The sequence below is a fragment of the Salvelinus namaycush genome, chromosome 42 (genome assembly GCF_016432855.1).
Source record: "Salvelinus namaycush isolate Seneca chromosome 42, SaNama_1.0, whole genome shotgun sequence".
Lineage (NCBI taxonomy): Eukaryota > Metazoa > Chordata > Actinopteri > Salmoniformes > Salmonidae > Salvelinus > Salvelinus namaycush.
In genome coordinates, this window is record NC_052348.1 from 9,470,352 (window position 1) to 9,487,322 (window position 16,971).

General features: G+C 46.1%; 2 protein-coding genes across 2 annotated transcripts in view; both read right to left on the reverse strand.

Moving 5' to 3' along the window:
• LOC120034736 (teneurin-3) overlaps positions 1–9,991 on the reverse strand; it is a 115,402-nt gene extending 105,411 nt beyond the window's left edge. Inside the window, exons 1-2 of the mRNA XM_038981339.1 lie at positions 9,964–9,991; positions 9,760–9,879 (exon numbers count right to left, since the gene is read on the reverse strand). Coding sequence (XP_038837267.1) covers positions 9,760–9,879; positions 9,964–9,991 — 148 coding nt within the window. The remainder of the gene's footprint in view (positions 1–9,759; positions 9,880–9,963) is intronic.
• A 1,754-nt stretch (positions 9,992–11,745) lies between these two features.
• LOC120034737 (teneurin-3-like) overlaps positions 11,746–16,971 on the reverse strand; it is a 60,090-nt gene continuing 54,864 nt past the window's right edge. The window contains exon 3 of the mRNA XM_038981340.1: positions 11,746–11,846. Within this exon, the coding sequence (XP_038837268.1) occupies positions 11,746–11,846 (101 nt within the window). The remainder of the gene's footprint in view (positions 11,847–16,971) is intronic.

The window sequence follows — 16,971 nt, forward strand, 5'->3', positions numbered from 1 at the left end:
ATGTTGTAATGAGGCACTAGGCTGCTACCATTAATGTTGTAATGAGGCAATAGGCTGCTACAGTAATGTTGTAATGTGTCAGTAGCCTGGTCTCAGGTCTGTTTGTACTGTGTTATGGTTCTTGTAATGAGGCAGTAGGCAGAACAGTAGCCTGGTCTCAGGTCTGTTTGTACTGTGTTATGGTTCTTGTAATGAGGCAGTAGGCAGAACAGTAGCCTGGTCTCAGGTCTGTTTGTACTGTGTTATGGTTCTTGTAATGAGGCAGTAGGCAGAACAGTAGCCTGGTCTCAGGTCTGTTTGTACTGTGTTATGGTTCTTGTAATGAGGCAGTAGGCAGAACAGTAGCCTGGTCTCAGGCTACTTAAAGAGGGAACCAGCACCAAACTACTGAAAACCAGCACCAAACTACTCTAACACACTAGTGCCAAATGCGTGCTAATGTTACAACCACAGAAATATAAGTCAATGGTAAAAGTTCTAGTTATTTTATTTCTATAGTCCAGACACCCCATTTCAGTCTTTGTCACCAACACATGAACGAACCCCGACTCACGGTCACACACTTTACCAGTCATTTCCAGTAGTATTATAACTTACAGTAACACAGTGTGTGTGTGTTTGTTTGTGAGAGAAAGAGAGAGCTATAGGCCACCTCAGAAGGGAATAATGGCGGTCACGGGGGAATCGACTGGTCTGCTACGGTTACTAATGGACAATAGCTGTTGTTAATAATCCATTAATTATTTCAGAATTGGTTCAGGGGACCTGTGGTGTATGTGTGAATGGTTCAGGGGAACTGTGAGATTCATAACGCCACAGAGAGAGAGATGATGTGTGATGCAGTACATGCTTACAAAGGGACCCTTCCACTGTCCGAAGAAGCAATTAGACACAAAATGCTGCTTGCTAGTGAAACACTGGTCTCTCTGGCTCTCGCACTCTCTCTCTCTCTCTCTGTGAGCTAGGGTAAAAAATGACCTCATACCGTAAAACAGATGACATACACAGATCAGATGACATACACTGGTCAGATGACATACACAGATCAGATGACATACACAGATCAGATGACATACACTGATCCGATGACATACACAGATCAGATGACATACACAGATCAGATGATATACCCAGATCAGATGACATACACAGATCAGATGACATACACAGATCAGATGATATACCCAGATCAGATGATATACACAGATCAGATGATATACACAGATCAGATGATATACACAGATCAGATGATATACACAGATCAGATGACATACACAGATCAGATGACATACACAGATCAGATGATATACACAGATCAGATGACATACACAGATCAGATGATATACACAGATCAGATGATATACCCAGATCAGATGATATACACAGATCAGATGATATACACAGATCAGATGACATACACAGATCAGATGATATACACAGATCAGATGACATACACAGATCAGATGATATACACAGATCAGATGACATACCCAGATCAGATGATATACACAGATCAGATGACATACACAGGTCAGATGACATACACAGATCAGATGACATACACAGATCAGATGACATACACTGATCCGATGACATACACAGATCAGATGACATACACAGATCAGATGATATACCCAGATCAGATGATATACACAGATCAGATTACGTACACAGATCAGATTACATTCACAGATCAGATTACATACCAGATCCGATTACATACACAGATCAGATTACATACACAGATCAGATCACATACACAGATCAGATCACATACACAGATCAGATCACATACACAGATCAGATCACATACACAGATCAGATTACATACACTGATCAGATTGCACATGATGCCATGGCGGAAGACAAGAGCTACTAACCGTACTATTTGTGACGTGATTGAGTATATCATATGCCTATTGGTCATAGTATGGAGCTACAGGTGAAGTCGGAAGTTTACATACACCTTAGCCAAATACATTTAAACTCAGTTTTTCACAATTCCTGACATTTAATCCCAGTAAAGATTCCCTGTTTTAGGTCAGTTAGGATCACCACTTTATTTTAAGAATGTGAAATGTCAGAACAATAGTAGAGAGAATAATTTAAGATTTTATTTCTCTCATCACATTCCCAGTGGGTCAGAAGTTTACATACACTCAATTAGTATTTGTTAGCATTGCCTTTAAATTGTTTAACTTGAGTCAAACGTTTTGGGTAGCCTTCCACAAGCTTCCCACAATAAGTTGGGTGAATTTTGGTCCATTCCTCCTGACAGTTGGTGTAACTGAGTCAGGTTTGTAGGCCTCCTTGCTCGCACACACTTTTTCAGTTCTGCCCACAAATTTTCTATAGGATTGAGGTCAGGGCTTTGTGATGGCCACTCCAATACCTTGACTTTGTTGTCCTTAAGCCATTATGCTACAACTTTGGAAGTATGCTTGGGGTCATTGTCCATTTGGAAGACCCATTTGCGACCAAGCTTTAACTTCCTGACTGATGTCTTGAGATGTTGCTTCAATATAGCCACATCATTTCCCTTCCTCATGATACCATCTATTTGTGGAGTGCGCCAGTCCCTCCTGCAACAAAGCACCCCCACAACATGATGCTGCCACCCCCGTGCCTCACGGTTGGGATTGTGTTCTTCGGCTTGCAAGCCATCGTTATGTTTGGAGGAAAAACATAACGATGGTCATTATGGCCAAACAATTCTATTTTTGTTTCATCAGACCAGAGGACATTTCTCCAAAAAGTACGATCTTTGTCCCCATGTGCAAAACGTAGTCTGTCTTTTTTATGGCGGTTTTGGAGCAGTGGCTTCTTCCTTGCTGAGTGGCCTTTCAGGTTATGTCGATATAGGACTCGTTTTACTGTGGATATAGATAGTTTTGCACCTGTTTCCTCCAGCATCTTCACAAGGTCCTTTGCTGTTGTTATGGGATTGATTTGCACTTTTCGCACCAAAGTACGTTCATCTCTAGGAGACAGAACGCGTCTCCTCACTGAGCGGTATGATGGCTGTGTGGTCCCATGGTGTTTATACTTGCATACTATTGTTGCATACCAGACTTGCATACCAGACTTGTGGAGGTCCACAATTTTTTTCTGAGGTCTTGGCTGATTTCTTTTCATTTTCCCATGATGTCAAGCAAAGAGGCACAGAGTTTGAAGGTAGGCCTTGAAATACATCCACAGGTACACCTCCAATTGACTCAAATTATGTCAATTAGCCTATCAGAAGCTTCTAAAGCCATGACATCATTTTATGGAATTTTCCAAGCTGTTTAAAGGCACAGTCAACTTAGTGTATGTAAACTTCTGACCCACTGGAATTATGATACAGTGAATTATAAGTGAAATAATCTGTCTGCAAACAATTGTTGGAAAAATTACTTGTGTCATTAACAAAGTAGATGCCCTAACCGGCTTGCCAAAACTATAGTTTGTTAACAAGAAATTTGTGAAGTGGTTGAAAAACGAGTAATGTTTTTTAATTTTAACGACTCCAACCTAAGTGTATGTAAACTTCCGACTTCAACTGTAGATAGTATCCCAAAAGTTCTCGGATATCGTACTAAATTCGCCAAAATATGAAGCATACACGCAGGGGACACTATTTCCATGCTTTAGGGACCATAATGCAATTCTTCAGGAAATGGGCGTGGCTTCACATTGTTTTCAGATTTGAAGAAAATATCGGAAAATATGCAGCAGAAGTACAACGAGAGCGGATACAAATTCATTGCTTTAACTGATTATGACAAATGTTAAGAAAATGTTGAGCAATTTAAAAGTCATGACTTTTCAAATAAGTGACCTTACACGTTATGTTCGCTGACATTTTGTTAGCTACGCTGTACTTACGAACCACGTAGCATATCATTACAGCAGTATGTACCGGTATGTTAGCTAGCTACCTAACGTTAGTTGGCTACCTATACATCAAACTTGCCAGTATATTAACTATAGGCTATCTAACTACCCAACATTTATTGACTTGATTATCCCCGTCATTCTTAGCTCAACTAAATGGTGTAGTATAGTCGTTGTGCGTTCTCAATGGACATTCGGGTGCTTTCGTAAATTCGCTCTGGCTATCTACTCAGATTACGAATAATGAATTTACGAGCGCTCAACACCCGTTGAATATGGCCGGTGTCAGTAAACGGTCGGCAAAAAAACGTAATTCAATTGTAGCCAGCAGCACAGTTACAGTCACCAACACTCTGGATAACATGAAAACTGCCTGCTAGGGCGAGTAAAATGGTCCGAGTGGTCTAATTTGTGTCTGGACGTAGCTAGCAAGCTAACCAACGTTAGCTTGACTGCTGTTGTAAGGTCAGAACGCTCAAATCAACGCTACTCCTCGGCCCGAGCATCCAGTGTGCGCTCCGAGATCGAAACGCTCTGAATTTACAAACGGACAATCTGACAATGCTCTGAATTTACAAACGGACAATCTGACAATGCTCTGAATTTACGAACACACCTGAAGTCGTAAAATGTCTAACTAGTAATTTGTTACGCTAACTAGCTAGCAAGAGGTTGCATAGCAACAGCATCAACTTCCGGTAGACAGGCCAAGCGCTAGAACGCTCAACTGAAAGCATACTGTTCGTTTACAGTATACTAAAATGAACTAATACTATATAGTATGTAGTATTTACTCATTAAGTATGTAGTATACAGTATGTTAGCATGGGTATTCGAACACAGCTAAGGTCTTCCTAAAATGATACGGCAAACCATACATTATCCACAGTTCTATAAATGTGTGTGTGTGTGTGTGTGTACATCATTAATGCATACGATTATGTGAATGTAATATGAGTATTTCATTCAAGTTCTGGAATTTTAGCTCCACTCTCTTCTAGCTTTAATACACTGTCTGCTAGCTTTATTACACCGTCTGCTAGCTTTACTACACTGTCTTCTAGCTTTACTACACTGTCTTCTAGCTTTATTACACCGTCTGCTAGCTTTACTACACTGTCTTCTAGCTTTATTACACCGTCTGCTAGCTTTACTACACTGCCTTCTAGCTTTACTACACTGTCTGCTAGCTTTATTACACCGTCTGCTAGCTTTACTACACTGTCTTCTAGCTTTACTACACTGTCTTCTAGCTTTATTACACCGTCTGCTAGCTTTACTACACGTCTGCTAGCTTTACTACACTGCCTTCTAGCTTTACTACACTGTCTTCTAGCTTTATTACACCGTCTGCTAGCTTTACTACACTGTCTTCTAGCTTTATTACACCGTCTGCTAGCTTTACTACACTGTCTTCTAGCTTTACTACACTGTCTTCTAGCTTTACTACACTGTCTTCTAGCTTTACTACACTGTCTTCTAGCTTTACTACACTGTCTTCTAGCTTTACTACACTGTCTTCTAGCTTTACTACACCGTCTGCTAGCTTTAATACACTGTCTGCTAGCTTTACTACACTGTCTTCTAGCTTTATTACACCGTCTGCTAGCTTTACTACACTGTCTTCTAGCTTTACTACACTGTCTTCTAGCTTTACTACACTGTCTTCTAGCTTTACTACACTGTCTTCTAGCTTTATTACACCGTCTGCTAGCTTTACTACACTGTCTTCTAGCTTTATTACACCGTCTGCTAGCTTTACTACACTGTCTTCTAGCTTTACTACACTGTCTTCTAGCTTTACTACACTGTCTTCTAGCTTTATTACACCGTCTGCTAGCTTTACTACACTGTCTTCTAGCTTTATTACACCGTCTGCTAGCTTTACTACACTGTCTTCTAGCTTTACTACACTGTCTTCTAGCTTTACTACACTGTCTTCTAGCTTTATTACACCGTCTGCTAGCTTTACTACACTGTCTTCTAGCTTTATTACACCGTCTGCTAGCTTTACTACACTGTCTTCTAGCTTTACTACACTGTCTTCTAGCTTTACTACACTGTCTTCTAGCTTTACTACACTGTCTTCTACACTTTGCTGTGTCACTCCATCTAGACCTGTCAACAAAGCCCTTTCCTCTCGCCCGGTGCAACGCAATCCAACACTTCCAATCATCTGTGAGAGTGATTGCTCTCCTGCTCTTCCTCCCCCTGGGTAGACTCTCTTATAGAGAGAGTGCTTTTAGGTTACCTGCCTATCACAGAGGTGAACAACAACATGCAGTCCAAAGATAGGTACTGGACACACACTGGCACACACACACGTTATGCGCGGGGTTGACTCATAACCCGCAGTCCCCGCGATTATACAGATGTAGGATCTTAATCCGAGCCAGTTTGCTACAGCAGGAAAAGAATCCTGCAGCAATAGGAAATGTGAATTGTTACGTGGAATATAATTAATGGACATTTTTGTAGGGGAAAATCAAGTCTCAAATTTCAAAGTGGAAATTACAAACTTCAGAAGCTTTTTTAAACCTCAAACACACAACAAGTTTTAGAATTATTTGTAAAGTTGTAATGTTCTCCTGCAACAGGGTGATCAAACTAAGATCCCACTCCTGTATCCACGGGGCGGGCAGGTTTAGGGTCATGAAATACTTTGTGGATGAAGGGCAGGTTTAGGGTCATGAAATACTTTGTGGATGAAGGGCGGGTTTAGGGTCATGAAATACTTTGTGGATGAAGGGCGGGCGGCAGGTTGGACAAAGAGAAAACAATCCATCAAAAACATTCATAAATGTATGATAATTCTTGTGCAGTTCATATCTATATGATACATTGAGGTTTTTCCTTCATGATTTTGATCTGGCATTAGGGCGTAAACCTAAGCTTTAGGGCCTAACAGTACGCGTGCCAAATACACTCCAATAGCCAAATGCTTTTGGGAACTTGCCAGAAAAAGTTAACGGCGATCCACTGAGGCAAAAAGGACAAAAAAGGAAGTGTTCAGCACATGTTGTATATTAGTGGGTTAGTGTCGGGTGCAGGCCTCCTATTTATCACACATAGTCGGGCGGTTGCAGACGGGTTATTAGCAATTGCGGGTGGGTGCCGGTCAACAAACAGCTGACCCGCGCATCACTGAGAGACACACACACTCACTCACTGAGACGAGTGTGAAGGGAGAGTCAGTGTATATTTATCAATGTGTGCACGTATGTTTAGATGCACTTTACTTTTCTAACACTGTGTGTGTGTCTGTGTGTGTGCTCATGTCTATTTGTGGTAGTCCATTCATTCACATCAGTGAACAAAGCCATAGCCTGTCACTGCAGATCGTTGATGGCTCTGGCTCACACAGAGAGAGAGGAAGAGGAAGAGGAATATGAAGGAAGAGAGGAGGCCAAGGTTAGTTGAAGGAGGAGAGAAGGGAGGAGGGAGGGATTTTGTATTGATTAGAAGTGATGTGTTGAGTGGCGGCATGGCTGTGTTAATTAGTCTGTTATGATGAGGGCTGGAAGAGCTCATTAGATTGAGAGCGTTCATTACTTCCTCACGTTAATGTAAATACTATCATGTTAGCATGACCACTCCTCCTCCTCCACAGTGGTTTTTAGCCTCTCAGTTCACCTCAGTTTGAGATCTGTCTATCTGAATGTTGTCTGAATGGTGGTGACGGTCACTGTTACCTTGTACTGTCTGATATCTGTTTATCTAACCAAACCTTCAACCACATAAAAAGAAAGAAGATGGGGATGGAGGGAAGAGGGGAGGGATGTTTGTAAGGACATGGTGAGTGGAAGAGACATGATGGAGAGAAAGAGAGAGAGATATTATCTACTTCACTTGCTTTGGCAATGTTATCATATGTTTCCCATGCCAATAAAGCCCCTTGAATTGAACTGAATTGAGAGAAAGAGAGAGAGAGGAGAGAGAGAGAAGAGAGAGTTCGAGAGAAAATAAAAGAGAGAGATGACCTGGTCTCAGAACTAAACAAGTATCAACCTAATTGTGTCCGCAAAGGTTAGGAGGGGGGGAGGAGAACGACTCTACCCTCCCCTGCACGGGGACACAAGCACTGGAGGGACAGGAGCACACGGGGACGCACGGACACCCATCAAATCACTGGCACAAGAAGCAGATAAGCTGCATCTCAAATGGCACACTATTCCCTATACAGTGCACTACTTTGGACTAAAGACCTATGGTCCCTGGTCAAATGTAGTGCACTAAATAGGGAATATAGTGCCATTTAAGCCTGTCTCACAGTGGGAGATGAGACAGTGGTGTACTGGGGCTCATGCTAGTTCATTCTCTCCTCAGCTCTCTGCAGTACGATGTTCCAGTGTCATGGATTTATTTAATCTCTACTAGGCTAACTTTAGCCTACACTCGACCCAAATTAAGAAGAAAAGGTGTGTGATTTATAGATTCTCATAACTCGCGACCCCACTTCTCACATGCCCAGGTCCCACTTTGGGTCCCGACCCATAGTTTAAGAAACCCTGCTCTAGTCAGCTCTCTGCTGCCCAGTCATAGACTTAGTTTGTAAGGTCAGTCCACTTCCAGAAAAAGCCACTCTGTCTCACCTCAGCCTACAGAGACCAACACAGAGTCTGTACTACCTCAAATACCTGCAGTACTACCATCCCCTCTCCTCTCCACAGGGGATTCAGAGTGATGGTGGACATGGAAAAGGTGTGTGTGTGTGTGTGTGTTACAAAGGTGTATGTGTGTTGGTGTGAGAAAGGGATCGATAGAGAGAAACATTGGTGTGTAAGACAGCTCCAAAAAGTGTGTGTGTGTTATTAGAACTGTGTGTGTCCGATGAGGATACAGTGTGTGTCTGGAGGTCAGTGGCAAATAGAGTTTGATAGAGTGACTGCATTATGAAGTGTGAGTGTGAGAGTGTGACCCGGCTGGTAGTCTTCACACACGCGCGCACGCGCGCGCACACACACACACACACACACACACACACACACACACACACACACACACACACACACACACACACACACACACACACCATTTGGCTGGTGGCTGGGCTATGCCTTTGGATAATGGGCCGGGATGAATGATGGCAGTGTGTGTGTGTGTGTGTGTGTGTGTGTGTGTGTGTGTGTGTGTGTGTGTGTGTGTGTGTGTGTGTGTGTGTGTGAGTCTGCAAAACACTATCTTTAGACAAAGCAATGTGAGGACATTCACACTTTAGGAAGCTCTTTCTCTAGTGCTTCAGTGCAATGTTTAGTGAATAGATCAAAGCAGACCTCATGCAGATGTGAGAGGTGGTTTATCCCACTGGCTCTGCATTCTCCTTGGGTTTCTCCATACAGACACAAGCCCACCCACACAGCCACCATATAAACAGCACTAAAAGAAAGAGCTATAGGGTGGCAGGAAGCCTATCGGTAAAGAGCGCTGGCCCAGTAACCGATTGGTTGCTAGTTCGAATCCCCAAGCAGACTAGTTGAAAAATCTGCCAATGTGCTCTTGAGCAAGGCACTTAACCCTAATAGCTCCTGTAAGTCGCTCTGGATAAGAGCCTCTGTAAATGACTATGTCAAATGTGAGAGGTACAGTATAATCTTGTCAGTGGGGTTAAACACTGTGTTTCTATGTGGTCAGATCACTGCCCTCTCTCCTAATACTGGGACTTAGCATATCAATACTGGCCCTTTGAAGCCTCTGGCCACTACACACACACGGCCCAATGTGCGTGTGTGCGCGTGCGCGCGCGTGCGCGTGCGCGTGTGTGTGTGTGTGCGTGTGTGTGTGTGTGTGTGTGTGTGTGTGTATGTGTGTGTGTGTGTGTGTGTGTGTGTGTGTGTGTGTGTGTGTGTGTGTGCGTGCGTGCGTGCGTGCGTTCTAGCCTCTTACCGTTATCAGCAGACAGTGCGGTGATGGTGTTGGGTGTGGTGTCTGACCTCCCCTGACCGTTCTCAAAGCCGTAGCCCTCTGTCTCCTGCATCTGCCAGTTCAGACCAAACAGATGCATGGCTACAGTAGGGGGAGAGAGAGAAAAGATGCTTGTTACTCTCAGTGGTCAAGGGCTTAACAACACACACACACACCACAGTTTACCTAGCAGCGAGTCAGAGATGAGATGCATAATCGAACTCTATCAGATAAAAAGAAAACAGGAGAAATATCCCTCCATCGATTATGGTTTGGGTTCTAACAAGTTCTCGGATTGGCCGGACCCTTCAGGGTGTGTATACATCTGAATCTGTGTGTGTGTAGGAGGTGAGTTGGGAGTTGTAGGAAGAGAATCTGTCAAAATAAGAGCAGGTATTGTTTGAAAACTCCAATATGTTAACCTGAGCCCTGAGAGGAGAGAGAGAGAGGGAGGGACGGAGAAATGGAGGAAAAGATGGAGGGAAGGAGCTGGAGAGAGGGAGAGCTGGAGGTAGAGATGGAGGGAGGGAGAGATGGAGGGAACTGGAGAGAGGAAGAGATGGAGGGAGGAATCTGGAGAGAGGGAGAGATGGAGGGAGGGATCTGGAGAGAGGGAGAGAGGAATCTGGAGAGAGGGAGAGATGGAGGGAGGGATCTGGAGAGAGGGAGAGATGGAGGGAGGGATCTGGAGAGAGGGAGAGATGGAGGGAGGGATCTGGAGAGAGGGAGAGATGGAGGGAGGGATCTGGAGAGAGGGAGAGATGGAGGGAGGAATCTGGAGAGAGGGAGAGATGGAGGGAGGGATCTGGAGAGAGGGAGAGATGGAGGGAGGGATCTGGAGAGAGGGAGAGATGGAGGGAGGGATCTGGAGAGAGGGAGAGATGGAGGGAGGGATCTGGAGAGAGGGAGAGATGGAGGGAGGAATCTGGAGAGAGGGAGAGATGGAGGGAGGAATCTGGAGAGAGGGAGAGATGGATGGAGGAATCTGGAGAGGGAGAGATGGAGGGAGGAATCTGGAGAGAGGGAGAGATGGAGCCAAGCAGTTTAGCGCATTAGCATCAAGCCGGCCCTCTGGCTGGATATAATTCAATCCCACACCTTTCTCTCTCCTTTCCTCTCTCTCCCCCCTCCTCTCCATTTCGCTCTCTCTCTGGGTGCTTTTGCGAGAAGCCACACTAAGAGTGAGGAGACACGCGAGAGGTTTTTAACACTGTTTCAGCGCCGTCTGGAGCTGTCTGGAGCCGTCATGGCTGCCGAGGGCTTTAGTAGGAGCCAGACATGATGGAGGCCTGAGGACTGTGACTCAGACAGTACTGGAGGGCCAGTAGCAAGTCTGGTGAGAATGACTGTTTAGTACAAACAACACACACACACACACACACACACGTGTCAGTGTGTGTGTGTCCTGTGTGAGTAATAAGCCTGCCTGGCTGCACACTCTAGCTCTAATGAGGGGAGTTTAGGCGTGCACACAGCCCCCTGTGGATTTCTACCTGAACACACACTCACAACCACCTATAAATCAATATAAAAGTAGGGGATGTTGCTGTATACTGGCGCTGTGTGGTGGGGAGTATGTGTGTGTGTGTGTTCTGTATAAGTGTGTGTATTTGTGGGTGTGTGTGAGCTGGATCTAGGACATCTAGACGTTATAGCTGGAGGAAATGGAAGCGACAGAGAGGGAGAGTAAGGGACAGAGAGAGGTCAAATGGTGGAGAGAGAGAGGTAGAGAGAGTGAGGGGAAGAAGAGAGGTAGAGAGCGTGAGGGGGAAAAGAGAGGTGGAGAGAAGAGGGAGAATGTGTAGGGTAAGCTGAGGGAATCCTCTAGCAATTAGGGCCCGGAGGCCAGAGCGTTTTCAACCAGAGCCCACCCACAGTTCAAACAAGCCTCCTCCTCCCTCTCTCTCTCTTTCTCTCATTAAATTAGAGTGGTATGGTGCTGGGGAGGGCCTCCTGCGGTGGGCAGGACTAGAGGGTCATGGGAGAGAAGTTGGCGGATCGACACCAAGCGCTGCCAGAGTGGAGCATGCTGGGAGGCTTAAGGCTCCTCAGGACAACCCTCAGACAACCTTTACACAACCACAAGACAACCGTTAAACAATGTTGAGCTATCCATCTCTGAGCTAGGTTCACCATAACAGCATCAAACCCTTGAGCTTGAATCAAACACCAGTCTCTGGACCTCTGAGAGCGAGAGAGGGGGAGAAAGAAGACATATAGAGATAGATCGAGAGCAAGGGGAACATTGGAAGACCAGACAGACAAAGAGAGCCAGGTGTGGAGGTGGATGGATATTGGAGTCTTCAAAGCATTTCTATTTGTTAAAAGGTCAACCTTTTCAGACTGAGAAGAAGTCACGAGGCTGGAAGAGCTCTCATTTAGCAGCACTTTCTTTAGAAAGACAACCATTAGGCATCCGTCTACACTTTCATTCACTTTGCTTTCCGAATGTTCATTGTAATACAGAATGGCACTACTTAGATCATGATAGTTTACATATCTGTACAAAATGTGCAAAATGGATGCAAATCCACCCCCAGATATACAAGTCTGCTGTTGCATGTCCGCTGTAATATCATTCTGGATTTTTCGATCCATCTGTGAAGCAGTAACCGAAGCGGCGGATTGGACAGTGAGGAGACAGACAGAATGTTCTGGTGCTTACCTCTCTTAGATGCTTTGATTTACAATATTAACAGGTGCAGGACTAATTGGCCAAGAAACTTTGTACAGAAAATAACAAACAGGACGTTGACAAAGACTTGAATAAATCAAACACATTCTCAGTGGAAACCATTCCGGCAACAACTCACTGTCTAGAACAAAACTCAGGTATAACTCTACTCTAGCCAACCTGTTACCTACACAGCCTACTCTCCCCCAGGTATAACTCTACTCTAGCCAACCTGTTACCTGCCCAGCCTGCTCTCCCCCAGGTATAACTCTACTCTAGCCAACCTGTTACCTACCCAGCCTGCTCTCCCCCAGGTATAACTCTACTCTAGCCAACCTGTTACCTACCCAGCCTGCTCTCCCCCAGGTATAACTCTACTCTAGCCAACCTGTTACCTGCCCAGCCTGCTCTCTCCCAGGTATAACTCTACTCTAGCCAACCTGTTACCTACCCAGCCTGCTCTCCCCCAGGTATAACTCTACTCTAGCCAACCTGTTACCTACCCAGCCTGCTCTCCCCCAGGTATAACTCTACTCTAGCCAACCTGTTACCTGCCCAGCCTGCTCTCCCCCAGGTATAACTCTACTCTAGCCAACCTGTTACCTGCCCAGCCTGCTCTCTCCCAGGTATAACTCTACTCTAGCCAACCTGTTACCTACCCAGCCTGCTCTCCCCCAGGTATAACTCTACTCTAGCCAACCTGTTACCTACCCAGCCTACTCTCCCCCAGGTATAACTCTACTCTAGCCAACCTGTTACCTGCCCAGCCTGCTCTCCCCCAGGTATAACTCTACTCTAGCCAACCTGTTACCTACCCAGCCTGCTCTCCCCCAGGTATAACTCTACTCTAGCCAACCTGTTACCTGCCCAGCCTGCTCTCCCCCAGGTATAACTCTACTCTAGCCAACCTGTTACCTGCCCAGCCTGCTCTCCCCCAGGTATAACTCTACTCTAGCCAACCTGTTACCTGCCCAGCATGCTCTCCCCCAGGTATAACTCTACTCTAGCCAACCTGTTACCTGCCCAGCCTGCTCTCCCCCAGGTATAACTCTACTCTAGCCAACCTGTTACCTGCCCAGCCTACTCTCCCCCAGGTATAACTCTACTCTAGCCAACCTGTTACCTACCCAGCCTGCTCTCCCCCAGGTATAACTCTACTCTAGCCAACCTGTTACCTGCCCAGCCTGCTCTCCCCCAGGTATAACTCTACTCTAGCCAACCTGTTACCTGCCCAGCCTGCTCTCCCCCAGGTATAACTCTACTCTAGCCAACCTGTTACCTGCCCAGCCTGCTCTCCCCCAGGTATAACTCTACTCTAGCCAACCTGTTACCTGCCCAGCCTGCTCTCCCCCAGGTATAACTCTACTCTAGCCAACCTGTTACCTGCCCAGCCTGCTCTCCCCCAGGTATAACTCTACTCTAGCCAACCTGTTACCTGCCCAGCCTGCTCTCCCCCAGGTATAACTCTACTCTAGCCAACCTGTTACCTGCCCAGCCTGCTCTCCCCCAGGTATAACTCTACTCTAGCCAACCTGTTACCTGCCCAGCCTGCTCTCTCCCAGGTATAACTCTACTCTAGCCAACCTGTTACCTGCCCAGCCTGCTCTCCCCCAGGTATAACTCTACTCTAGCCAACCTGTTACCTGCCCAAGCCTGCTCTCCCCCAGGTATAACTCTACTCTAGCCAACCTGTTACCTACCCAGCCTGCTCTCCCCCAGGTATAACTCTACTCTAGCCAACCTGTTACCTGCCCAGCCTGCTCTCCCCCAGGTATAACTCTACTCTAGCCAACCTGTTACCTACACAGCCTACTCTCCCCCAGGTATAACTCTACTCTAGCCAACCTGTTACCTGCCCAGCCTGCTCTCCCCAGGTATAACTCTACTCTAGCCAACCTGTTACCTACCCAGCCTGCTCTCCCCCAGGTATAACTCTACTCTAGCCAACCTGTTACCTACCCAGCCTGCTCTCCCCCAGGTATAACTCTACTCTAGCCAACCTGTTACCTGCCCAGCCTGCTCTCCCCCAGGTATAACTCTACTCTAGCCAACCTGTTACCTGCCCAGCCTGCTCTCTCCCAGGTATAACTCTACTCTAGCCAACCTGTTACCTACCCAGCCTGCTCTCCCCCAGGTATAACTCTACTCTAGCCAACCTGTTACCTACCCAGCCTGCCTCTCCCCCAGGTATAACTCTACTCTAGCCAACCTGTTACCTGCCCAGCCTGCTCTCCCCCAGGTATAACTCTACTCTAGCCAACCTGTTACCTACCCAGCCTGCTCTCCCCCAGGTATAACTCTACTCTAGCCAACCTGTTACCTGCCCAGCCTGCTCTCCCCCAGGTATAACTCTACTCTAGCCAACCTGTTACCTGCCCAGCCTGCTCTCCCCCAGGTATAACTCTACTCTAGCCAACCTGTTACCTGCCCAGCCTGCTCTCCCCCAGGTATAACTCTACTCTAGCCAACCTGTTACCTGCCCAGCCTGCTCTCCCCCAGGTATAACTCTACTCTAGCCAACCTGTTACCTGCCCAGCCTGCTCTCCCCCAGGTATAACTCTACTCTAGCCAACCTGTTACCTACCCAGCCTGCTCTCCCCCAGGTATAACTCTACTCTAGCCAACTGTTACCTGCCCAGCCTGCTCTCCCCAGGTATAACTCTACTCTAGCCAACCTGTTACCTGCCCAGCCTGCTCTCCCCCAGGTATAACTCTACTCTAGCCAACCTGTTACCTGCCCAGCCTGCCTCTCTCCCCAGGTATAACTCTACTCTAGCCAACCTGTTACCTGCCCAGCCTGCTCTCCCCCAGGTATAACTCTACTCTAGCCAACCTGTTACCTGCCCAGACCTGCTCTCCCCCAGGTATAACTCTACTCTAGCCAACCTGTTACCTACCCAGCCTGCTCTCCCCCAGGTATAACTCTACTCTAGCCAACCTGTTACCTGCCCAGCCTGCTCTCCCCCAGGTATAACTCTACTCTAGCCAACCTGTTACCTACCCAGCCTGCTCTCCCCCAGGTATAACTCTACTCTAGCCAACCTGTTACCTGCCCAGCCTGCTCTCCCCCAGGTATAACTCTACTCTAGCCACCTTTTACCTACCCAGCCTGCTCTCCCCAGGTATAACTCTACTCTAGCCAACCTGTTACCTGCCCAGCCTGCTCTCCCCCAGGTATAACTCTACTCTAGCCAACCTGTTACCTACCCAGCCTGCTCTCCCCCAGGTATAACTCTACTCTAGCCAACCTGTTACCTGCCCTGCCTGCTCTCTCCCAGGCAAAAGCTAACTGAGTACCTAAGTACTCTTTCCAGGAACTACCTTCAGCTAGGAATGTTCCATCATGATAGCCCCAAATCACATTTCTACCAGAAATGCCTAATTTCCCATGGACATATATCATAAACAACGGTTTTACATAAACACACACACACACACTTCAATAACTTGTGCCATAACTTCTACTTTAAGTCACAATACACATTCATGAAGTAATTCACCCCGGCGACAATTCATCACTTTGGTTATTCCCGTCAACCAACACATGTTCCTCGATGACTCGTAGACTAATTTGCCTCATGCGTCATGCACACCGGCACTTCAACAAGGAAGCGGCGCGGCACTTCAGATTAACACACGAGGTAGGTTAAATTATATGATTCAACTCTATCAACACTTAGATTGTAATTCTAATAACATATTTCACATTACTGGAGTATGCACGTTTAAATGGGCAGCTTTATACACGGAAGAAACGTTGTTACCAAGTTACATTGTTTTAGTAAGTGGCGTGCGCAACAAACACTAAACTTTGGCGCCTGATGTCAAAGTATTGCTGGCAAACGGAATGCGCTACTCAATCCCACATTGTCTTTGGTTTCCGGACTCTTGACTTTACCTTGAAGAGATACAATAAAGAGTCTTTCTTCAACCAATCATTTGTCTCAGTGTCGTTGTCTACAAGTCATGGACATGAGCACCATGACAGCATCTAACCAAGGTTTCAGTCTAATGCTTCCAAAGCAGGGAAATATGGGATGTCAGTGTTTTCCGGAATGATTCCCAGGGCAGAAATTCTATGAATGAGAAATCAGGCAGGAGAATTATTCCCAAAACTCTGGAGAGATGGGAGATTTGTTAACGGTGCACACGGCTACACCAGGGAGAAGAACCGATTGAGATTTCGGCCCTTTTTTTCCCCGCTGGAGAAAAGCATGTGTGTGTGTATGTGTTTTTTGGTGGTGTGTGTGCATCTGTTGTAGCAGATGGGTCTACGTGGCCCCAGGTGAAGATAGTGAAGAGTGAATGGGAGATAAGGAGAGCTGGTGTGTGAGGGAGAGACAGGTGGGAATTGGCACACACATGTACACAGACACACTCAAACACACACATATATGGTTATCTGTGCCTCTCTCTCTGTCTGTGTGTGTGTGTGTATGTGTGTGCATGTGTGCGTGTAAGAGCTGTCTGTATATACAGTATGCGTCAATCATAGTACCCACAAGGAGAGAGCAGATGCG